The sequence below is a fragment of the Schistosoma mansoni genome, assembly GCF_000237925.1.
Source record: "Schistosoma mansoni, WGS project CABG00000000 data, supercontig 0369, strain Puerto Rico, whole genome shotgun sequence".
NCBI lineage: Eukaryota > Metazoa > Platyhelminthes > Trematoda > Strigeidida > Schistosomatidae > Schistosoma > Schistosoma mansoni.
The window spans coordinates 4,531-31,537 of record NW_017386213.1 but is presented as its reverse complement, the minus strand read 5'-3'; the positions used below and the strand labels follow the sequence as shown (position 1 = coordinate 31,537).

At 38.5% G+C, this 27,007-nt stretch overlaps 1 protein-coding gene across 1 annotated transcript; it reads right to left on the bottom strand.

The window, feature by feature from the left end:
- Positions 1–14,946: 14,946 nt before the first annotated feature.
- On the bottom strand, positions 14,947–25,746 carry Smp_205430 (unnamed protein product; the record flags this gene model as incomplete). Its single annotated transcript, XM_018788564.1, has 2 exons — positions 14,947–15,009; positions 25,555–25,746. 2 exons carry the CDS (start codon positions 25,744–25,746, stop codon positions 14,947–14,949), a joined length of 255 nt encoding a protein of 84 aa, XP_018644720.1.
- Positions 25,747–27,007: the final 1,261 nt, after the last annotated feature.

Genomic DNA, 27,007 nt, shown 5'->3' with positions numbered 1-27,007 from the left:
ACATAACACGTTCGTTTGTGCTCACCTTGTTCTGACTGCCTTAAATAGGACTGTTTCGGAATTTCCTCTTCAGTGCATTAATTCGAGTACTTCTAATTATGATACTGACGTTGCGATTGATCCAATTCTCAAATTGTTGGATATTAGTTCAAGTGCGGATAAGTTTGAAGACCACATGGAGCGATGTGAATTCTGGTGCATGAACGGAAAAGATATTAACAATGATGGATTCACAGCTTATTTGCTGGTTGTCACCATCAAAGAAACTTAGAACCTGCTCAAGTATATGGCTTTTCCACAAAAACCAATTTCATTGTCATGTGAATCTCTCAAGGAATCACTACTTAGTCATGTGCAATGTGCTAGTTTTAAATGCAGAAACAGATAGAAGTTCCATAAGATGATGCGACAAAATGATCAGAAAGTTGAAGACCTTACGCTTGAACTACAGAAACAGTACTCGAAGTGCAATTTTTGAAAACAATTGGAAACTCAACTTCATGGTCGGTTGGTTGCTAGTTTTGAATGTCTTGGATACCTAGTTGACGGTATACGTTTTACTATAGATATACAAAGACTAAGTTCGCTGACAAATGTACCATCTCAGAAAAAACTTACAGAACTACGTCCACTGGTGGGTGCTCTTCAATATTATTTCCGTTTTATTCCCAATTTTTCTTATCCTGCCAATTGTGTTTTTTCAAATTTTGACATTCAATTCATTTAAATAGGGTGAGGAACAAGAGTCATGCTCTCGATATCTACTAAAGCTTCTTTCGAATGATTCTGTTCTTCGAACTTACACTCTAAATGTACATCCTGTACTTCATACTGATACATCAACAGTGAGTATTGGTGGAGTTTTGAAACAAGAAGGCATAACAGTTATCCATGTTTCACGAAAACTTACTGTTGCTGAACAAGGATATTCACAAACGCTGTGAGAATCATTAGCTGTGTTTTTCGCTGTCATTAACATTTATTTCGAGAGACGTTCACTATTGTTACAGATCATGAAACATTCAAGTTAGTTCTTCATCCTGAAAAATCATTCGCACATTCCTCAGCTACTATGGTTCAACGATGGAGTATTGGCTTGAGTGCCTATGACTATACGATTCAGTAGAGAAGTGCCAACACACACTCAACATTTTGGTTGAACATCTTCACAGTGATTACAGATATATATCGTAGAGAAAACAATTGTGGAAGATGTTATAAGTCGGAGAGTCGAATATAATACATTTTTTTGTGCTCATTTAGTTCTACCTGTCTTGAATTGTACTATTTCAAGAATTGCTAGGGAGTGCATAAAATTGAATACTTATGATCAACATATATATAGGCAGTTTGTAGTTCATTCAAAAAAGGTTTTAGATTTCAATGTTGCAATATGATCAACTGCATTCTTGGTATTAGTAATTAATGGTTACAAATCGCCCATACAAGGATGTTGTGAATTCCTTATAACACATTGCTAAAGCAAACCAGTACCATAGTTGAAGTTGGAGATATTCTTAATTCACTTACTAGTACTTAAGTGTTGTCCAAAGTTGGTTGAAAACATAATTATCTCCACATCCGGTTACTCTAGGCGATACAGTTCAGTCAGTTACAACGTAGGACCAGGCACATATATGCATCGGTCCAAGTTGCCATACCTCGTTAGCACAACAAGATGAACACCAAATTCATAGAAGTAGTTAGTTCAATATTAGTAATATATGAAAGAAAGATAGTATATAACGATATGGTACAGGAAGAAAGAAAGATATCAAGCAATTTTAATCTCACAGGTTAAGGGCAGACAGGGAGTATATACACCTACGCCATTGTGATCGATTCTGAGCCATGTTACTCAGGGTTTCCAACCACTGGTTGATTATACAGTTGAAATGCGAAGGTCCATATTCAAAGTTAAGTCAATTGTGTGATGTTGTGTGACCATTATATTTTGTTTTTAGTGATATCTATCTAACTCCTGATAAAGTTCGACTCCACCAATGATCACAACTCATCACACAAAACTTTAGAGATCTATTTCAAAAATGGTCACTAATGAGAACACTATTAGTACTAGTATTATTATGATCAGAGGAGAGTTATGATGAACTTTCAACCCATAAACTTCTGTTTCATCAAATCCAACCCAGTTTTCATCGTATCTGCATATGTAAAGTCGGTTTGTGATCATGAAAGACTAATCATCGAAAAAGTAGTGAAAATCAATTCAACCCATACTCATACAATTTTTTTCGAGGTAATCACTAATAAAAGAGTTTATTTTATTCATCGGTTAAATTAACAACATGAAACAAAACAAGAGAATTGAAGATAAAAACCATCAAATACATCATCACAGATAATGGTTACAGGGATAATTGAAAGACAAGTACTACAGTTCTATTGTATAGAAATCAATCTGACCACTCTGCAGGCAACACATAATTTTCACAGGATCTTTATTGAAAGTGACCAACTTCTTAATCTGCTCACCAGTTGGATAAATTTTGATCTGATCCAATAGACAGAATAAAACAAATACATCAAAATGTTTAAAAATCAATTGAAATGACAAATCACTAGTTGTGTCATAGTGTGTCTCATTCTTCTATTATAAAAATCACTTAAAACAAACAAAGAAATCGGCATTCTACAATATATTGCACTATAATTAAGCAAGCAATCATCATCGCACACACACACACACACATTGAAAAAAATACAACCTAGTACTTCTAGAATGATAAGTGGGCAGATTTTTATGGAATTTTGGAATCACAAACACCAAGTGTTAAATACTTATGCATCGAATCAAACTTTGAATGTTTTTTTTCTTTTCACTGAGAATCGATCACGAGAATAATAAGACTAGGCGGTAAAACGAAGGATGAATGCATTAGAATAGATCACTACACAACACATTAGCATTATCGACAAGCAACTGACAGAGAGTTAAATCAGTGGAAGTCGTGTTTTATCGTTAATATTGTTACATGTTTATGTGATTCATTCTGACTTTTGAATAGATGAGTTATTCTATTATTTTCTATCATTATGTCACTTATACTTGTGACCTTTAGTATATTAATCAAAGTTCAAATTAAGCACAAATCTTAACGCTTATGTTATAGTGGAATTTACCTGAGATTAATCAAACTAAATGAGATGTACATACTATCATTTCCATCAAATTGTATGACATCGATTTTGGTTTACAGTAAATTGTCTACACATCCTTCTTCCGTCTCTACAATTCCACTATTCAAGTCATCATTACGATTCATTCAAGAGAACACTTGACATTCACAGAAGCATACTAGAAAAGGAATAATATGGGATGTAAGACTTCTGTCCTAACTACACAAATCTAAAATCTAAATCACATTTGAAGTACTGACAATTTATTTTCAGTATTGACGAACCATTACAATTTCGATACAGATTAATGAATTGTTGCTGATCAATTATATGAATGCAAATATATCTTGATGGCGGTTACCATCTGTAATGAGACTTCATGCTTCACAGTTTCACTTTGTACTGATGTATTCTAATTGAAAATGATCTTTTTTTACAACTAAACATACCTGACAATATTTCCATGGTTGTGACATTTAATAGTGTTGTAGTCTGAAGAATAATTCATTCATTATTTACACAGCTAGTTCCTGACTAACTTAGATATGAATGGGGAGAGATGAAACAGATTTTGTAGGTAGATTCATTCTCAACAATCTGATAATGGTGTTAATAAATGATGGATATTCTGTCGACAACCAAACTGCTTCAGACAACATTATGTAGGTGACCAATCTAATTAAACTATCAAATTCATGGGATATTTTACAATGAGTTTAATTGAATTCTTACTGGCAATTACTTTTAATGATACAATATCTTATCATGCTTACGTGTGTTATTCTGAATTTTGAACAGATTAATTACTGTTATAATTTATATTTTGCTAATAAACGACCCAGCTATTCCTATTGCTTAGTATTCTTATACAATGACACTCGACAAGACCCCAAAATCAGAACACGTTGAACAGGAATGAAATTGTATTCACAAATAACAATGGTATGTGAACAGCAATCACTGATTTGAATAACGTTCTTATATTTATATTATATACATAAGAAGCTTCTAGATTTTTCTCCAATAATTTGCCCTGGCTGATCGGTTTAGAATTAGCCAATCAGCGCGTAGCAACACCATCATGCATGAAACATGCTTTAATCCAATCTATGTCCCGCTAACACCTCCCCCTTGAGCAGATTCGTAGGATCTGGTGCTAGGGTCCAACTGCAACCGAGTGACTGGCCTGCGCTTTCGATCTGTCCATCGTCTAGGCAATAAGGAAGTTGTATCACTCTTTGCTTGCACAGAAAATGACTTGTCTGTTTCGGGCGTTTTGATTTCAAAGGTGTCTAGCAGAACGTCAAGAGTTATTCGATGTCGATTCTCGCTGCTGGCTATCGAAGTTGCTTTCAGTTGGTTAGCATGACGTATCCAAACTTCTGAGTCAACTGACACCTCATAAACCATATTCCCTTTCTTTCTCACGATCCGACCAGCTGTCCACGTAGGATGTTTACCACGATAGTCCATAGCAAGTACTTTTTGACCCGCCGTGAACAATCGTCTTTGTGCCCCATGGTGTCGATTGAACTGCTCCTCCATCAATAAGTTCCGTTGGGGCTCACGAGCTGGCGTCGAACGGATGACATCGAAATGTGTCCTTATTTTTCAGGTCATTAATACCAATTCTAACCCAATTGCCTCTTCAGGTACCTCGAGAAGACTGAGGTCATCTGGGCTCGGTGACTTCTAGAGTTTCAAGTGTTGGAATTCCTCGTGGACTTCCGCCTCATTGGCTGGATCAGTTGTTACAGGCCATGAAGGGAACGACAGTCTAGTCGATGTTGGTGGGGCAGTAGGTTAGTTGAATTGCCCTTCGAAGAACTCTGCCCATCGTCGGAGATGTCGATGTATATTAGTGATTGGCATCCTATCATTCTCACAGATTGTTTCGCTCAGACAAGGCTTCTTGCTGCCAGTGGCTCGGATGAGTTGGAAGAGCTTCCGGTAGTTGCTAGATGCAGCTGCTGCTTCCAACTCATTAGCGCGCTCTGACCACCAGGCTTCTCGGTCCTTACACAAGCTTTGTCCAATTTCATTACGTAACAGTCTTTGTTTGTGGTCGAACTGACAGTCACCCGGAGTAAACCGACGGGCTTCGACGAGTTGCAAGGAGCCTGGAGAAACAGTGCTTATAGGCGTCATGCAATTGCACCCAATGCTCATCTATACTTTATGGTGGGATGGTAGCTAGCCTAAAACATAGCTCGGTTTGATACTTAGTCGCAACAGAAGCTGCAATCAATTTACTGAAATCAATCCGTTTAGGACGATGAATTCGTTGGCCACTGAAAAGTAAGGTAAGATTGGTGCAAACAAGGGCATGATCAACGTCCGAATAGGTGCTCCGAAAGGAGTGGCAGTCTTGTACACAACCGCGCCAGCGGTAGGTGACCGAGATGTGATCAATCTGAGTTCAGGCTTGAGATGTAGAGGGAGGACGCCAGGTGGCATATTGGCGATGAATATGCCGGAAGTTAGTGCCAGCCAGAAACAGGTTTTGGTCTGCGCACAGTTGCAGTGAACGACCCCCGATATCTGACCTGCGACCAACGTCCCCATCGGCCACCTAAACGACTCTCTTCTGTGCCTAGACACCCGACCTGAGCATTCAGTTTTGTCGGACACACTTTCTGAAAAAGAACAGTTAACTGGTGGTAAAATGTATCCTTGATCGCATATATTCAACAAGACCTAAGTAAATACGCGTTTTGAAGCCTGTACATACTGATCTGGATATTTTCATCCAAACCATCAATAAAAATCTTAAAAAGAGAAAACTGAGAATTTACTGATTGATTGACAGTATACTACAATCTTTGACCCGTTTCTTTTTTTAAGAAAAACGTGTACCCACTGATAAAAATTTTATAAAAAAAGCAAATAATACTTTGAATGTTCATATGAAGTATAAATATGTTAAACACAAGGTAGTGTGATTACAATAATCATTATACCACCAAAAACCGATCATAAATATAGATGCTATCAATTACTTTGATTGCATCGTTCCCTTAGTAGTTATATTCCTTTACACGGAAACATCAGGAATTAAATCTGGTTAAGCAATCATAAGGTCCGCCAACTGGCGCTAGCTTGCGAAGTTAGCGTAACTGATGACTAGTCATTCACAAAAAAATGAAAATGAAGGGTAAGAAAAGTTATTTGATGACGAAAACAGTCACTACTCGACTGTGAATGGATTTAGAACATTATCAGCAACTCATAAGGCTACAAGTTCAAAAGTGCAGCAGTAAAGTCAAATTCAGTGGGTTTTAACAATAAAACTATCAGTCTGTCGAGCAAAGTGAATACATGCAATTTTATGAACGTCATTTAAGCACCTGTTAAGGCAGTGAATACCGCACTAAAATGCAGCTGAAGTGAAAAAGGATAACATGATGTGAAATATTAATTACTCCTGACGTGGCTAATGATGCAATGACTATAGTTATCATTGTCTTTCCTACTTAAGTTACTAATAATATTTTGAAGTATTATTTCCCAGAAAAGTAAATTGAACTAAGAGCGAGATAACAATTATTCTCATTAAAAAGGTAACTAGATCTATGGAGTTCACAAGCTAATTTAAAAGGCTCTGAGCCTCATCAACTGATGTACTTTCATTGTCAGAATTACCAGTCCCGATATCACTACCTTGGAGAAATCTTGCGGTTTTTCCTAAAAACTTTGAGGACTTCTCACAGGCCTTAGAAAATGTTTAGGATTTTGTGATGTTTCCTTAAAGTTTTTTACGGTGGTTTCCCCAAAATAGGAAAATAGGGTACTATAAACAATTTTAGGCATGTGTTAAACACCATAATTAGTTCTGCATAATCTTAAGTTTGGCTCGGTGAATACTGAACATCAATATTATTAAAAAGGGACTGAATGTAACTAACTTTGTAAGAAGCAGTTAGAAACCCAGAACAACGGAATTTTATGTGTGTAAGACCAATTACAAAACCGTGAAGTGACTTAAGAACCTTAGTTGACCTTCAAAATAAGGAAACAAAACAAACCAGACCTCGAAATTCAAAGTTTGTTAGACAGAGTTGATGAACTTCAGTTTTTCAAGACTTGCACCCTGGTAGTAGTAAAATATTGCAATAAAGATGGAGAGTTATTCAATATCCCCAATCTTAGTAACGAGTTTACACAAACCGATCGAATAATTTGCGCTCGCTTCTTGTTGTTTCAGTACAGTTCCAGGTGTTTGACGATATCTAAAGAGGGATGATCCAGTCACTTGATTACACTAGTCCCTGTCAACTTAAAAATTATTTGTAGGTCCATGTACCTCGTATTCTCAGTGAGTATGTTTGCCTCAGAACAGCTGGATTTCTGGAGCCAGCAGATATCACAATACCAGGTAGCAGATTGGTTTCAATGTAAAATTTAGTAGAGAGACAATTTAAATTTTTCATATTCACTCCGCAAACTGAAGGACAAAACGAACAAGCGAGTATTACCAGTGATAGAGATGTAAAATGTAGTGTAATCCCCCTTAACACTCACAGAATTGAGATAATCATTGAGCCTTGTTTTCAAAGACTTGTCAAAACATTCCGTCACTTCGATTCCTTGTAGGCAGTTTCATGAATTATTGTTTAGAATGGCGAGAGAGTCCACACAAACTTTTATTGGAACTTATTCGTGCTTTTTCATTAGCGGATGTCCTCATGAGTCTAATAGATCACTGAGTTTTGCCGACGGTCCAACGGGGTGGGTGTAATCGTGAGTAGTATGGTACCTAATGATTAGTTGCCTGTTTATCATCATATAATACGTTGTCTTTAAACCGATGTTTTACTAGAAGGATGGGTATTATGTACTTTTATTCCGAGTACATTCTTTCAAGAATTTCCAAGAGAATAAAATTCTCCTTATGATAGGGAGACGTAGTCCAAGATTTTTTCTCTTAAATGAGTGTAAGATGAACATGTTTATGAAGGATTCTGAGGTCAGTTTGTGGGACTTGTATTCGTCTTTCTTTATGAAGTGAACAAAAGGACTAAGATGTTGGTGACCTGCGTTATTACGTAACAACGAGGAGCAGTTAGAAAAGGAGCAACCTGTAGTGACCGGCTTGTCTCGATAAGAACACGATTGGAATAATAGAAACAATTATTATTATTGTAACCACTTGTACCAGCGATTGATTTACTGTATCTGTTTAACTGTGTCAGACTCACTTCTGGTTACGCTATCCGTCTTGTTTGGTTCGAACTTTCATACGCTCTGCCCATTTTGCCTGTACTTGTTGGTACGTCTCGGTATTCTTTCGATACCACGAGATCGCCAACAAATATACTTTATCTGGACTAATTGAAGCCTTCTGATTTGCGAGTTATCAAAGGTACCGAGTCATTTCTGGGCGCGTAATCGAATTGTAGTGGTGACCATAGTCCGTCCTCGACTCGACGCCTACTACAAACTAAATGGAACGGATATTTCACCGTTCATTACGGGAAAGTAGGAAATGTAGTCCCTACACAAAGCAAGGAAGCAAATAACCATTTTGGATTTGATGTTGAAATCTTAATAGGAGGCCATCAGCTAGCCCTTATTCACCTAGCCTAGGCCCCTAAAACACTGCTTAATATCCTCTAAGTAAGCCACGAGAGTCAGTAGACTGAACTAGTCTCAAAATGTCAATGTGCAGAACCATCAGTAGTATCATAAAGAGTGATCACCAAGTCATTTTCAGCGTTGCAAAGAATGGTACTAGAATCTCTCAGATGACACAATGTGAATAAAGTATCACTCTTCATTTACTTGTATTCAGTGAAGATAGGTCCCCAATAGTCTATTCGTGTAAGATCCAAACCTAGATTCCAATAGGTCTGGATGTGGCCGAATAACCGATGGATAGCTTTAGACACTCGTGTCTCAGTTCAAATCAAAACAAGGTATATATTTGACACGGTTCTGGAATTTATCATATATACAAATGTACAAATTTACCTAAACGAATATTATCACCCGGTTATTCAACTAACAATTGATACAAAAATATTCAATCTAAATTACAATAAATAGCAAGGTGATAAGAAATATATGAAAAATTACCAAAAGCACCAAAAGGTAAACGTTATTCTATCCTTTCTGGATAGATCAAGTGAGATTTCGTTTGAGCGGCTATTTTATAACACCAAGTGTTTCAATTTCTGGGAAGGTGCTCCAAATACAACCAAAAATGCACGATCCCAGTCCAGTTCAAACCGCACAATCAAATAGCGAGCAGCCAATATGGCAGATGCCAGAATAATAGCAATTAAAACAAACTATATACAGTTTAGACGACCTCCAACACATAGTAAACCGTCAAGCATTATAGGCGATAAACGCTTCAGATCATTTTGACTATTCACATTACTGCTGTCATTAAATTCACTGAGTAATCTCCCACAGACCTCATTCTGGACTACCATTAAGACCTTACGCTTAGCACTTTCAAGCTCTTCGACCTTCAGGCATCCCAAATAATCTAACGTAAGAGGTAACACCTAGAAAATGTAGACCCAACATAGCGGGACAGACTGCAGTCACAACTTCTACTCCGTAAGAGTTTTCAAATTCTGGAATTCGTTGCCGACTGAGCTAATCCAAGCGACTTCCCATGAGGCTTTTTAGAGGAAACTTGACTTGTTCTTAGGGACCAAGGATAACATATTGTTATGATTTACCAAATTCTTTTTTTCCCCTGGAGGTGTTGGAGATCCACTGCTACTAGAAACGGAAGCCCGTTAAGCGAAAGCTTCTTCTATTCCGTCCTCAACCACTTGAACCATTTGATCAAATTTGCGTTCGTTTAATCATGATTTCTATTCTCGTGGAAATATGAAAGGTGATTTAACAAGGGACTGCAAAGCAAACAACAAAGGTGATAAAAAGTTTGGTAAATGCTTATCTTGTGGCAAATTTCATTTTCGTAATTCATGTGCATTTCGTAATGCTAAATGTTTTAAATGTGGTAAGATAGGACACATTCAGTCAGTATGCAAAACTACTGTTCACTTTGCTTCAGGTATTACTAATTCTTGTAACTTAGATCCCGACAATTCGTCTGTTCCTAATAATCATTTATCTTTGTCCACCACTTCGCAAGGTAATGTTCATATTCAAAAGCGATTATATACATCCCTTTGTTCACTACATGACTTTATTGTGAACAAAGGTAGTATAGAGTTCATTATTACTTTCAAGAACTTGAAATCTTTAGATCCTAACTAATCCTTCTTATTTCATGTCTCAATGAGCAGCTTCAGTTAACTGGTTCCAATGAATTTATTGAGTTGTTTGTTGTTCAGCTCTGTTCATCTTCAACGTGTCACTTCTTCGTCTGCCTTTTTGCCTTCAAAATGTACTCCTATTCATTCATTCCATACAGGCTGAACTTGTTCGTAGAGATTATGTTGCAAATGGTGGTTGAGATATTTCTTCAACCTCTCAGGATAAATATTGTGGAGATAGGACTATTAAACCTATTTTGTAAACAATTTTTCATTGTTTTTGCACGTATTTTGTGTATTTTCATATTCTGTACATTTAGCACTAAACAGTTGTACATGTTGTTTAAGTTTATGACCTTGAACACTCGTTAATTGAGTTCCTTCCGTTTTGAATCCCACATAGTACGACATTGTAACTGCTCATCAATAAATACACTTTAATACATATCTGCCTCGTTCTAATATGCCTGCAAACATGATAAATGAATTATTAATTGACTATCATCTACATTTATAGACTATTGTGACATTCGTATTGCATTCTACGCTTGGTAAACTTACTGGAGCGATATCGTCCATATTGGAATTATTAATCTTCTATAATTGTGGATCACTGGTACCAAACCCAACTGAACACGCAACCGCCAGTCAATTTAAGTAACGTCCCTGACTTTTATGTGTGTGTTAATAACTTATAAACTGTTTATTATTGCATAAACTTTGGACGTAATATTCTTTCATTGCTATTTTGGTTAACATGCTTTTTGGTCCGCCACAATATCAAGACATAATAAAAGGTTTGCAAGGTGTAAGAAAGTGTTCACTGGGAATATTTAAAGCGGAATTAATCGCCACAACACGTATTATTAGTGACAGTGTTAATAATTATGTTAGGAGGGAGGGTGGCGTTGCTGACCAGCAAACATGATGGTGGGGAGATAACTTCAATCCCCCCTTGTCTGTGGGGCAGAACATATTAAATTACGGCTCCTTATGTCATGTGGGATGTCACGAACCAACGGTATTGATGCGAAATTATTCATGCAAAATACCACTTTGAATCATGTTAAAAAAAGGCTGAATTGGTTCCACTTCCTACCAAGTAATCCTAATACAAGCAAACTAGACAATTGGCTAAAAGCGAAGCCCACTCTATACCCTATAAAATCTGTAAACAAAAATAAGAGAGTTCAAACAGCTTCGAAAAAAAAGGGAGACAGCCATTTGTATCGGAATACTGTTTTCAGCACTTTATTTTATAATTACACAATTCCATACTTCCTTCTGAACTACCTTCATTGATACAGTTCCTTATCCACTCATACCTTGCCCACACTTATTTTTCTTTAACACATTAGTATGTTCTTACCTAATAAATACTTCAGTAACAGACAAATAGACTAAATGGTTATACCTTAACTATTCCTCCATGAAAATTGTGTGCTCTGCTTTTCGTCCTTCCTTTTTCTTACACCTTTTTCAGCCTCCTGCAGATACTCCACCGAAAACAGAAATGGCACGGGTGACTTCGTCCTACACCGTTATTAATGCTTCCGATATTCTGGAGGGATATAAGTTCGAAACTTCTAAAAGCCCCCAACTTCGCATGTATCTATTCTCGACCATCAGTTGTATGTTGCAACGCTACCTCCATAAAGTGCGCCAAGTGTGATATTGATATTGACATGTTCCTTATGAAATCCATTTACATTCATATCTTATAAAATATCAACCCAGCTGAGTAATTTTCAACAGTGAAAATTGTAACTTCTTTAACAATTTGATCTTGCCTGTAAACCGGCATGCCTCATGTAACAATGTTATTTGAGAATAAATTATTATTATCATTATTATTATTATAAAACTCACATTCATGGTGTTTGACACAGCACGAACTGCAAAGTGTCAGTTCAGACAAATAGGAAACTGACCAACCATGTGGTCAGACGAATAAGTAGTACATTAAACAATCAATAACTGACCAGTTTAAATACCTAGTATTTGTCTGTCGCCTGCGTTCACCCGAGGATGCTGACATGCGAACGAGAATCCTAAGCAAGCTTGAACATTGTCCCAACATGATCCTGCAGGAAGTAACTAATGAATGTCAAAGGTTAGGGAATTTGAAGCATAATACCTTGATGGTAGAAAACGCTAACCAGTTCCCCCACGTCATTGCTGTCGAGAGAAAAGTCTTACAAGGTTCGAGCATGCAGAATTATCGTAGTGACAGCGGCAAACCATCATCCCCATGCTGGTTATGTGGCGGTTGGCATTTCGAAACGTTTTGTCCGTTTAAAAATCATCGTTGTAATAAGTGTTCCAGAAAAGGACACAAATAAAGTCATTGCAAAACCCGGAAACGCCGTCAACCTGAAGTTTATTTTAAAAGATTCAAGCCACAGACAGCCAAAGTGATGGTAGTTGTTAACAGAAGCGGCTCCCATAATCGTAGAAAGTATGTTTATCTCAAGATTAATGGGTATGATGCACACCTACAGCTAGACACAGCCTCCGATATAACACTTATAAGCAGGAGGACGTGGGGGAAAATTGAGAGACTGAGAATACATTCAACCCATCAATCAGCACATAGCGCATCTGGTGGAATTCTGAACATTGCTGGTGAGATTCATTGTGAAATCACAGTCAAAGAGCTTATGGAGAAGGAAGTAATCCTTTTGACAGAACGTCCATCACTCGATTTATTGGGGCTTGATTGGATAGAAAGGTTGAAATTAACATATCGTCCCATAAACTCGATCTGTAACAAAGTCGGTATGTCGAAAGTTGAGGATCCAACATTGTTTCGTGTGGGAGGATATAGTCAGCAAATGCAGTCTGGATACCGACCCCGAATCTTCAAAAAAGGTGTTGGCGCGATTCTGAAATATTCCTGCAATAGACATGACAAGCTCAGGAAACATTAAGAAGCATTTTGTCCAATCAGCGTTTGATTTGAAATTTTGCTAGAAATAACGCGAAAATAAACAGTCATATGTAGGGGTTGCGATTGGTTGATTACTACACTGCTACTAGTATTCTAGAATTTTCTGGAAAATCCAAGGACTTCTAAAATACTATAAAAACCCTATATTTTCTCTACATAAATGAACCTTTGGAGTAAAGTTCTTCTCATACATTTTACGCCTTTCCTCTCGTGTTGACGTCGCTGTGTAGTTCTAACTTGGGGGTACAAGATTTATCAAATCATAAAACACATCACATGAAGAATATTCTTGGGTAATAAGTCAATGTCATAATCACACGAATCATTGGTGTGGATATTATTCTCATTTACAAGAACTGATTAGACTGAATACAGTCACAGTGTGGTGTGTGCTACAGATGTCGACAGATTTAAGTAGTATGTATCATCGATAGAAAGTGGAGTGTCTGGCAGTAGTGGGTTAAATAGATCGAAGAGAAGAGAACAACAACAGAGAGTGATTGGTGTGAAAACGAAAGAACAGTAAAGTCCGAGATAATTTATTGACATGTTACAAATGAAGAATATACTGTATCGTTATTAGATTTGACTGAGAATATGTTTGCTTGTCCCACTTGTTCGTTCTCATTCACCATAACACCAATATATTAGTATTACCTCAAAACAACGAACTACTATGTCTCCAGATAAACCGAAACCAATAAATATGTTCACTAAGAGCATATCAGGAGTAACTCATTCCAACCGGTCGTATAAAGTGTTTATATTCGTCAACAAAATGGCTTACAACGGAAACACTTTTCAAAATAATCTTTTGTCACATTTTATTTATCCACTAAATGAACATAAACTTCTGAATACACTACACATTGACGGATAGACAAGCTACCAGTCAGATTGTTTGCCAATATATGAATAGTGGAGATTTGGAATAAAGCACAGAAACACCAAGAGGAGTCGCATACAAATTAACTCTAATTACACGTCTGACCATTGTTTGTCGCATTATTTTTATCATCATATTTACAGACTAAACCAAAGGTCTATCGATCAATCAATATACAGCTAATTGATTAGCAGTCACTCGACTCGTATCGATCGTGTAAACTCAAATGTAAGTTGTATGTATTAATTAGCATGCAACAGTCATAAAAATCAGTTGAGAGTCGGACACGCAGTGGACGGCTGTTTATTTGTCCTCTGCGATTTTCTGTCTATATCATTTGTACATATATTAAAATTATGACCATACTATTACTCAGCATTATTGTTTTCGTTATACTGATGGAGATGAAAACTATAATTGGGACCATTATACAAAATATTATGTTATCCATTTTCATCTGTAATTTGATTAAATCAGTTATACAGAAATATACAAATATTGTATTAAAGGTTATGGTGACTGTTGCACTATATGTTGTGACGATCATCATGTCTACGATTAGCTGTCTAGTATCTTAATTATCATGATGAGCGTTATAATAATTAAGGTTGATAGTTATCACAATAAGGTATCATGCATGTTGTTTATTTTTTCGTTTACTGTACTAATTATTGTAATCTAAATAGACGTTATAATGTAATTTGAAGATGATGATTATTTGTATTTTCTATCTATTCTCCTTTGATAGGTATGGGATGATGGCATTCAACGAAGGAGAATATTAGAAAGGAACAGTGAAGAAGAATGTGATTCTTATCTTGTACAAATTTGATTTTACATTGTATAATATAATTTTAAAACAATCCACATTTGTGTTTTCAATGTGCCAACGGGTAGATAGTGAATGTGGAAAGCATAGGGCGATGCTTTACCGCTCGTACTCCTGGGTATTCATTCCACGATTATAGAAGACATTGGATGCACTGCCACCGAATTAGTCCACGGTGCAACATAAACATTACCTGGCCAATTAGTCAATTGCGAATCCACAACGTTAGGGAATCCTTCCCGTTTTGTAAGCTGCTCACTGCAGACGATGCAGAATATTTAACCAATATCGCCGTGAGAAGATAACAACCGAGTGCAACTAGATAAAAACCTTGAAACGTGCAAATTCGTTTTCGTTCGAATTGACGCCGTTAAAAAGCCACTGAAACCACCACATGAAGGTCCTTATAAAGTAATCAAACGTACTTCCAAACACTTTGTTATCAACCGAAATGGGAACAAAGAGACTATTTCCATAGATAGAATTAAACCAGCTTTTTACGAAGCGACTCAACTTAAAGAAGTCAGTGCTGACGACCAACAACCCCTACCTTCTGTTACCGAGAAGCCAATGGAGGAGGACGAACTTCGCCTTAAACTGTCTTTGACTCGCTCTGGTAGGTTGGTTAAAAAACCTAAGCGTTATATACATTTCGCCGACTAACAAAAATCGAAAACATTCAACTACATGCATTACATAGTTAAGTTACTCCATTTTCTAATAAAAGCTATTTATTTTCTTTAGTTTCTAACAAGAAAAATTGTTATAGTAATAAACGAGTGAACGGTACCTAATTATTCATTAAACTGTGCAATAAAATCCAATTGTTATTTTACGAGACTTTGAATAATTTTGCACTTTTTTATTATCACTAGCAAACCAAAATGTTTAATACTCGTACTTCCATTTTATTTTGTGTAGTTCTTATACTATGCTACATCAATGCTAATTTCTTTTTACACGGTAGCATATCCTATATTATTAATGCGCCTATCATTCCTATATCCACCTTTTTTTCGCTATTACTGTAAATATTATTTTGTGTACATCTATATACAATTTTTTTTAAATTTTTGTTGTTAATATTGTAATCAGTGTTACCTCCGGACACTCTGGGGGGGAGCTATGTGGAGAAGGGACTATTAAACCTATTTTGTAAACAATTTTTCATTATTTTTGCACGTATTTTGTGTATTTTCATATTCTGTACATTTAGCACTAAACAGTTGTACATGTTGTTTAAGTTTATGACCTTGAACACTCGTTAATTGAGTTCCTTCCGTTTTGAATCCCACATAGTACGACATTGTAACTGCTCATCAATAAATACACTTTAATACATATCTGCCTCGTTCTAATATGCCTGCAAACATGATAAATGAATTATTAATTGACTATCATCTACATTTATAGACTATTGTGACATTCGTATTGCATTCTACGCTTGGTAAACTTACTGGAGCGATATCGTCCATATTGGAATTATTAATCTTCTATAATTGTGGATCACTGGTACCAAACCCAACTGAACACGCAACCGCCAGTCAATTTAAGTAACGTCCCTGACTTTTATGTGTGTGTTAATAACTTATAAACTGTTTATTATTGCATAAACTTTGGACGTAATATTCTTTCATTGCTATTTTGGTTAACATGCTTTTTGGTCCGCCACAAGTCAAACGCTAACCATTTAAACTCTGCGTTGGGAGTTGAAGGAATAATTATGAAGCCTCATGATGAAAGCCGACATTTTTCGGAAGTCACAAGTTATATGTCCTTTCTAACAACCAGAGCAACACTCTATAGGTACATGGAACGTTCGGACAATTTGGTAGACCAGTCAAATAGCAATGGAAATGAGGAGATGCAAATTGGCAGTACTCGGAATCAGCGAAACCCATTGGACACAAGCTGGACAACAAAGGATAGATACGAGAGAGGTGCTGTTGTACCCCGGTCACGAAGGGGAAAATGCTCCACACAATCAGGGAGTTGTTGTAATGCTGTCTAGAGAAGCACGAAACGCACTTATAGGATGGGAATCTCATGGATCCAGGATAATCAAAGCATCATTGAAAACAAAGAAGGGGGGATCATAATGAATGTTGTCAAATGTTATGCTCTCACCAATGATAGCAACGACGACGATAAAGATTAGTTCTATGAAGGTGTGATGTTTGAACGAATCAATGCTTTCTTTGTGTTGATGACTGTTTTAATTTTGGATTCCGAATACAATACATTCGCGTGTGCTCATCTAATACTTCTTGATTACATTGCGTTATTCCTGGGATTGCTAGTTGATACTACAATTCAAATACTTCTGATTACCATATTGGCGTCACGATGGAGCCCGCGATACAACAGTTGGACATTCATCCAACTTCTGAAGCTTTTGAGGATTATTTTGAAAGGTTTGAGATATGGATCGTGACTAAGAAAGACGTGAAGGGTGACAAAATTGTGGCACATTTTCTGACATTCATCGGTTAAGAAGCCTACAGTTCACTAAAAACCTTGGCATATCCAGATAAGGCGATCTCGCTCCCATATACAACTCTCAAGGAATTACTATTAAATCATGTGAAGTGCACCAGTTTTGAATGTCGTGAGAAAGCAAAATTACATAAGATGATTCGTCAGAATAACCAAAACGTTAAGGAATTCATCCTTGAATTGCAAAGACAAGCTGCCAAATGCAATTTTGGTGATCAACTTCATGTACAGCTGAGTGGTCGATTAACTGTAGGAATTAATATTCCAGGTCTGTAAAAGGATCTGTTAAGAATGTCGAACTGTTCCTTTCAAGATGCTAGAACTGCATGTATTAACTACGAAGCGGTAAATTAACTTGATATTCAATCGATAAAAATTTCTAATACCAATACTAAAGGCGCGCTATTTAAAAGGACAGTGTGTAACGGACAACAAAGTGTGAATGCACTGGAAGAAGAAGAACAAGCCCTACGTCGTCTGAACCTGCAGAATAACGAGTAAAACTATTTTGTAATAACTTTCCCCTTTTGTATTAAAAACCGCGTATTTCAATTTCAAATATATCTGCTGCACCATCACACCGTGTTCTCACTTCAGACGCACTTGTCTGTCCTGACTGTTGTGTTGCTGTTTCAGGTCGCTCCTGTTCCCAAGTGAACGTCGAAATACAACGTGCTACAAGTGGTGATGGAGGTGTTCACTAAAAAAACGCGATGAAAACCTGAACGAACCGCCGGTGATTCCAGTCAACCCAACTACTGGCTCAGCTCCCCGTCAACCGCCACTCCTGGAAAACTCGTCAGACTATACAGTGTGGAAGTTCAAAGTTGCAGCATATCTTCGTAAAGTTCCAGCTTCGGAACAATTCGATTATCTGGTGTCCTACCTCAGTGACGAAGCTACCAAAAGAGCTATAGTTAACGGGTTTGCGGCGGACAATACTCTCGCTCAGAACTGGAAGATTCTCGATGATTGTTTTTCGACGCCGGTGGATCCCCAACAAGCAGCCATCCGATTTTTGTCACGACATCAAACACCCGGCGAGAATCCAATGGATTATTTTAATTCTTTGCAACAGATGGCTGTGCAAGCATTTCCTTGTCTTGATGCCACTGGAAGAGATGAATTGATCAAGTCTCGGTTCGTGGAAGGGTTACTATCCAGTTCCTTAAAGGAACACTTCCTTCTAAACCCTCCAACAGATATAAATTCCTTAAAAAGAGTTACATTCCGGTTCATGGCAGCCGAGCAGCTTAAAAGCCCACTTGACATGCACCAGCCAACTGCGATGGCAGTAATGCAGCCCACAAAAGCGAGTCGCCCACTGAACCCTCAACGCATATCTAACGTTACCCGGTCTTCCCACTGGAACAGCAGTCGAAGACAGTTCAATCCCACTGAGAAGAAGTGGAGACCAACGAATAGTTATCATGGTCGTCAATCCGAATGCCCGTACTGTCGAAGGTTTGGCAAAAACGCAAAGAAATGTGGTCATAATCGTTTTGGTAACACAAGTAAGCCGTACATTTTCCATTTATCTTCTTATGCTAACCATGTGCGTCCCATCACGATTAAGGCTAGAGTACAGGGTATCGATATCGAAGTTTTATTAGACACCGGAGCGTCAGTATCCCTAATTAAGAGCGAGTTTTTAGGAAGGCTTAATCGTAAAGTCCAACAGACGCGATACCCATCCACATTACTCACAGCTAGCGGAGACCCATTGAAAGCGAACTCTAAGGTATGGTTGGACCTAATGATAGATAGACATCCGTTCCGTCATGGGTTTTTAGTTTGTCCGACTTTGACTTGGGATATGATACTCGGAGTCGACTTCATGTTAGAACATAAAGCTTGTATATTTATGGACAGCTTGGAAGCTAAATTTGGAGAGACTAAAATACGCTTGCACCATACTAACACGCCATTTAAAGCTGTGTCATATGTGGGAATCTCAGACCTGGTGCGGCAAGTAAACGACAACCGAACACTAAAAGAGAAAGATCGACATGCAACGATTGCCGTGCTTCAACAGTTTAGTTCGGTATTCGAAGAGAGTATTTCCGGCAATCGCACGAGTACGGTGCAACACACCATTTGCACGGGGGACCACAGACCACTTAGGCAACCGCCTCGTAGAGTGCCAGTACACTATCAACCACAACTGGATACGATGATAAAGGATATGCTTGACAAGAATATTATAGTACCGTCATCATCCCCCTGGGCATCACCTATCGTCCTGGTTAAAAAGAAAGATTCCTCTCTGCGTCTCTGCATAGACTATCGACGCCTTAACGCTATAACTAAGCGTGACTCTTTTCCTCTTCCGAGAATCGATGCTATATTAGACGCTTTGAGTGGCGCATGTTGGTTTTCAACGCTAGACCTAGCATCAGGGTACTGGCAAGTGGAAGTCAGACCACAAGATAGAAAGAAAACCGCATTTGTAGTGCCAAATGGTTTATACGAATTCCAAGTAATGCCTTTCGGCCTAACGAATGCCCCAGCTACCTTCCAAAGATTAATGCAAACAGTTTTACAAGATATAGTACCTCATAAATGTTTGATTTATCTCGATGACATTATTGTGTATGGTAGCACACCTGAGCAATATAATGCTAATCTGAAAGCAGTTCTCCATCGCCTTCAACAACACAACCTAAAAGTAAAACCGTCCAAATGTCGTCTGCTGCAGAAAGAAGTAGTTTTCTTAGGACATCGTATCACTGCAGATGGAGTAGGCACCGATAAAGAAAAGACACGTGTCATTGTTAATTGGCCACAGCCCAAATCACCTGAAGACGTTCGTAGCTTTCTTGGCCTAGCTTCTTACTACAGACGCTTTGTCCGTGACTTTGCATCATTAGCAGCACCCTTACACCGTTTGACGCACAAAGGACGAAAATTTTTATGGACTACAGAGTGTCAACAGGCGTTCGATGCTTTGAAGACACGACTAAGCTCTCCACCTATATTAGCCGTTCCGGATACCTCAGCAAGCGGGGGAGAATTTATACTTGATACGGATGCCAGTTCCTCCGCTATTGGAGCAGTTCTATCACAAGTGGCCCCAGATGGGCAAGAAAGAGTCATTGCGTACGCTAGCCGTCGACTGGATAAGAGCGAAACAAGATATTCGACAACGCGTTGAGAGATGTTAGCATTAGTAAAATTCTTACAACATTTCCGCCATTATTTACTAGGTAAACCTTTCCGTGTACGCACAGACCACCGTGCATTACAATGGCTCCGCTCCTTCCGCGAACCAGAAGGCCAAGTGGCACGCTGGCAAGAGCGACTACAGGAGTTTGATTTTACTTGCGAATACCGACCAGGCAGCCGTCACACAAACGCCGACTCTCTGTCCCGTATACCCTATGCTCCTAGTACCATTAGTGCTGTCCTTAGCACAGCCCCAGAGATCGACTGGCCGTCTCTTCAAGCATCAGACCCTGACCTGCAGTTCATTTACCTACGACAACTACACGGAAACGATAAACCTTCTACAGCAGAGTTAAAGGATCATTCCCCAGCGACGCGCCGTCTTTGTACCAAGTGGAGTAGCCTGAGATTGTATGGGAACACACTATTTATAGTCAGCGAGTCAAAACAACCACTGTTGATAGTACCACGTGTGCAAGTTCAGAATATTATGGAGCAGGTGCATCGAGAACTCGGGCACTCGGGGAAACGAAAAACTGAACATGCGATCTGCCAGAGGTTTTGGTGGCCATCCATCCATGAAGACGTGACTGAATTCTGCAAAAATTGTAGCACGTGCCATGCCATCAAGTCACCGCAGCAAAGACCCCGTGCACCGTTAGTCCCAATGACGACAGAAGGTCCACATCAACGAGTCGGTATCGATATCATGGGGCCCCTTACGACATCAAAGAACGGAAACCGTTATATACTGGTGATGGTGGACTATTTTAGCAAATGGTGTGAAGCCGTCCCTATACCTCAACAAGATGCCCTCACGGTCGCTCGAGCTTTCATTGATCATTGGGTCTCCCGTTATGGCGCTCCATTCTCACTCCATTCCGATCAAGGTACAGCTTTTGAAAGCCATCTCGTCGCTCAGGTATGCCGATTATTGGGTATCCGCAAAACACATACCACTGCATACCACCCTGAAGGTAACGGTTTAGTAGAAAGAACAAACCGAACCATTAAAACCCTCCTACAGTCGTTTATCAATAATTTGTCGACGGAATGCTGGGATGATGCAATACCCCAATGCTTGTTAGCTTACCGCGCATCAGTTCACGGTTCCACGGGATTTTCACCTGCGATTTTACTCTTTGGACATGAATTACGCCTGCCTGTAGAGATCCAAATGCCGTTGTTGCCTTTCGAAGCTCAAGACTATGTACCATACGTCCGTAACCTTCGTAGCCGCCTAGCCGACGCATACCGTCTAGTTAAAGCTAATCTACAAAATGCCAGCAAACACCAAAAGAATGTGTACGATCGACATGCGAACGGGCCCGTATATAAACCTGGAGATCGTGTGTGGCTACATCGCCCTATGGCCCCACCAGGAACATGCGGCAAGTTTCACCAACCTTGGAAAGGGCCTTACGAAATCGTATTTATTCGGTCCCCTACAACATTCGTCCTACGCAACCTCCAGCGACCTCAAGACGACGTTCTAACGGCACACTACAACCAACTGAAGCCGGATAAAACAACGGTGCACTTAGATGCCCCGTTTGTCAATCCCCCGACGGCTACCAGCCATTACGAGGTGCCACCAGAAGGGGGAATAGCATATCCATGCCCGCAACCAGGCACTGAGGACAGTGCCTCATGGAGAGAGGGAGTAGTGTAACGGACAACAAAGAGTGAATGCACTGGAAGAAGAAGAACAAGCCCTACGTCGTCTGAACCTGCAGAATAACGAGTAAAACTATTTTGTAATAACTTTCCCCTTTTGTATTAAAAACCGCGTATTTCAATTTCAAATATATCTGCTGCACCATCACACCGTGTTCTCACTTCAGACGCACTTGTCTGTCCTGACTGTTGTGTTGCTGTTTCAGGTCGCTCCTGCTCCCAAGTGAACGTCGAAATACAACTTCTGAAGCTTTTGAGGATTATTTTGAAAGGTTTGAGATATGGATCGTGACTAAGAAAGACGTGAAGGGTGACAAAATTGTGGCACATTTTCTGACATTCATCGGTTAAGAAGCCTACAGTTCACTAAAAACCTTGGCATATCCAGATAAGGCGATCTCGCTCCCATATACAACTCTCAAGGAATTACTATTAAATCATGTGAAGTGCACCAGTTTTGAATGTCGTGAGAAAGCAAAATTACATAAGATGATTCGTCAGAATAACCAAAACGTTAAGGAATTCATCCTTGAATTGCAAAGACAAGCTGCCAAATGCAATTTTGGTGATCAACTTCATGTACAGCTGAGTGGTCGATTAACTGTAGGAATTAATATTCCAGGTCTGTAAAAGGATCTGTTAAGAATGTCGAACTGTTCCTTTCAAGATGCTAGAACTGCATGTATTAACTACGAAGCGGTAAATTAACTTGATATTCAATCGATAAAAATTTCTAATACCAATACTAAAGGCGCGCTATTTAAAAGGACAGTGGTATTCTTTCTCGTCGAGTTAAATTCACTATTTTGGTCGTAAATTACGCATAAAAACTACTGTTTACATTTTAATTGAATTTATTTCAGTTAACGTGATATTGTATTTGTGTATTTTGATCTTGCTTTTGTGTATTTATTGCACCAAAGCATTCTTGGTCGACTTCGACTTGATTTATTTGATCAAGGTTGTGATTTGTCTAACATATCCATTTTGTCTATCATTTTGGTTCATTTTAAGATGGCCAGCTCTGCACACGAGTGTGGACAGCCATACTGCTTATTCTCTGTGGAAGATGGGATGCAATGTGATGAATGTAAGAAGTGGTTCCACAAAATGTGCTCCCGCTTAACTCCTACTTCCTATAAAAGGTGCTCAAAGCCCAATTATCATTCGCTCTGTATGTTCGTTGTTGTTCAAGCAAAACATTACTCATTCAAGAAACAATTAGCCTTCTAACATTAGCTAACAAAAAGGTCGACGAGGGCCGTACCGGCAACATGGATACTGATAACGAAGATTGTATCAGTGTCGTAAATGCTGCCATGGCGTCTGCCAGACACCCAATGGTGCAACAAGAAGCAGAACTTTCTACTCCGAAACAACTAATGAGAGACACGCCATTAGATATTGATAGACAAGTTGCTTCAGCAGCGACTGATGACCCGGCTAGAACCACTGTCGTCCCGAGTAGTTCTAATCTGGATGCTGAGACTGGTGGGAAATTGATAACGCGGAAACGTAAAAGAGATGGAAACATACCTAAAGTGAACGCGCGTATAGTCGGCAAGTCCTTGTTGGACTGACGTCCTCCGTATCAGGTCACTCCGCTAAAGTCCAAAAGTAAGAAAATATTTAGCTCTATCGTGGATGGGAACAGTTCGGCTTCACCAAATTTTGTTGTGAGCCACTCGCTCGACTCATGCGACACTTTTAAAAGGAAACCTAACAGTAAGAAGTCAGTAGCTAACATGCAGGACCTGACATCACGGTCGAAAGCCGTGAACACGACTTTTAAAGAAGTTAAACAGGTCGCTAGTGTAATCATTTGGAATCTAGAAGAATCGAAAGACAACGGCCCTGCCAAGAGACATGCCCACGATCTGCAGTTAGTGGGATCTGTCATCAGAAATGAACTGCCCGAAGAGGTCTCAGGGGTACATATCATGGAAGTAATCAGACTCGGTAAATATGTTGGAGGCGAGACCCAACAAAGAAAGATCTTAAAATTAGTATTCGGTTATTTTGAGTAAAGAGACGTAGTGTTGAATAACGCACGCAAAATTCGTGATTCAAATATTCGTCTTCGACCAGACTGGCCACTTGAGGATCGGATCAAGTGGAAGAATGCCCTGACAGAGTTAAAAACTCGAAAGCTAAACTGCGAAAAGAACCTTAGGATTAAGGGTTTTCGGGTAGTCAGGTCTCGGAATGCACGACCGAACGCCTTCAGTTAAACAAGTCCACTTACAATAATGTGGTCAGCATCCAATGTCGAACACTTAAAGAGCTATTGATTTTGCCGACTGAGCTAGTCCAAGCGACTTCCCATGAGTCTTTTAAGAGGAAACTTGACTTGTTCTTAGGGACCAAGGATAACATATTATCATGATTTACCAAATTCTTTTTTTCCCCTGGAGGTATTGGCGACCCACTGCTATTAGAAACGGAATCCCGTTAAGCAAAAGCTTCTTCTATTCCGTCCTCAACCACTTGAACCATTTGATCAAGTTTGCGTTCTGTATTCGAATATATTTGCTTGTCCCACTTGTTCGTTCTCATTCACCATAACACCAATATATTAGTATTACCTCAAAACAACGAACTACTATGTCTCCAGATAAACCGAAACCAATAAATATGTTCACTAAGAGCATATCAGGAGTAACTCATTCCAACCGGTCGTATAAAGTGTTTATATTCGTCAACAAAATGGCTTACAATGGAAACACTTTTCAAAATAATCTTTTGTCACATTTTATTTATCCACTAAATGAACATAAACTTCTGAATACACTACACATTGACGGATAGACAAGCTACCAGTCAGATTGTTTGCCAATATATGAATAGTGGAGATTTGGAATAAAGCACAGAAACACCAAGAGGAGTCGCATACAAATTAACTCTAATTACACGTCTGACCATTGTTTGTCGCATTATTTTTATCATCATATTTACAGACTAAACCAAAGGTCTATCGATCAATCAATATACAGCTAATTGATTAGCAGTCACTCGACTCGTATCGATCGTGTAAACTCAAATGTAAGTTGTATGTATTAATTAGCATGCAACAGTCATAAAAATCAGTTGAGAGTCGGACACGCAGTGGACGGCTGTTTATTTGTCCTCTGCGATTTTCTGTCTATATCATTTGTACATATATTAAAATTATGACCATACTATTACTCAGCATTATTGTTTTCGTTATACTGATGGAGATGAAAACTATAATTGGGACCATTATACAAAATATTATGTTATCCATTTTCATCTGTAATTTGATTAAATCAGTTATACAGAAATATACAAATATTGTATTAAAGGTTATGGTGACTGTTGCACTATATGTTGTGACGATCATCATGTCTACGATTAGCTGTCTAGTATCTTAATTATCATGATGAGCGTTATAATAATTAAGGTTGATAGTTATCACAATAAGGTATCATGCATGTTGTTTATTTTTTCGTTTACTGTACTAATTATTGTAATCTAAATAGACGTTATAATGTAATTTGAAAATGATGATTATTTGTATTTTCTATCTATTCTCCTTTGATAGGTATGGGATGATGGCATTCAACGAAGGAGAATATTAGAAAGGAACAGTGAAGAATGTGATTCTTATCTTGTACAAATTTGATTTTACATTGTATAATATAATTTTAAAACAATCCACATTTGTGTTTTCAATGTGCCAACGGGTAGATAGTGAATGTGGACAGCATAGGGCGTACTAGTAAAAGTCTGACCACTGTGTAAGGCCAGTGAAGTGTACGACAGCTACGCAACCGAACAAATCAAATGCTGATTGGACAAAATGCTTCCTAATTTTTCATGAGCTTGTCATGTCTATTGTCAGCAATTTTCAGGACCATACAGACATGAACATCTAAGTAAATTCACAATGTCAGATTTCTTGGTCTCGGTATATATATATATATTCCATTGATGATACATACTACTTATATTTGTCGACATCGGTATTACTCATCACACTGTGACTGTATTCAGTCCAATCAGTGTTTTGTAAGTGAGGATAATGTCCACACCAATGATTCGTGTGAGTATGACACTGACTAATTATCCTAGAATATTCTTCATGTGATGTGATTGATAAAAATGTAAGTAAAGCGACAAAGTCAGATTTCTGGGTCTCGCTAGACAGTATATATACAAATTTATATATTTATGTGTTCAATCTTGCAAACGTTTAGATTTCTTCTTCTCTGAGCCATGCTCTCAGTATGTGGTCTTCCTCACTATCATCGCTACTGTAATAATTCCTGATACTTCTGGTTCGGTATGGCCGCTTCAGCTCTACCTGTACGTAGATTTTGACTGACTGACTGACTACTTGATTAACTGTATGGTGAAATCTGACGTCACTCGGTTGTGTACAGCCTAAAGGAAGACAATTAAAATAGGGTACCGTCAAATTAACGAGTTTCGTAGATGCACACACAAACGATAACTGCTTTGTAGATAGGTTTTCCACACTTTGCTTAAGCATACTTGATTCAGGTGTGTTGTTGCTTTTCTCTCAGCTCCCATAAATACACAGGAGGAGAGTGTTGCACAACCACATCGTATGTAATTCTGTTCGATTTCCCATTATATTGTGT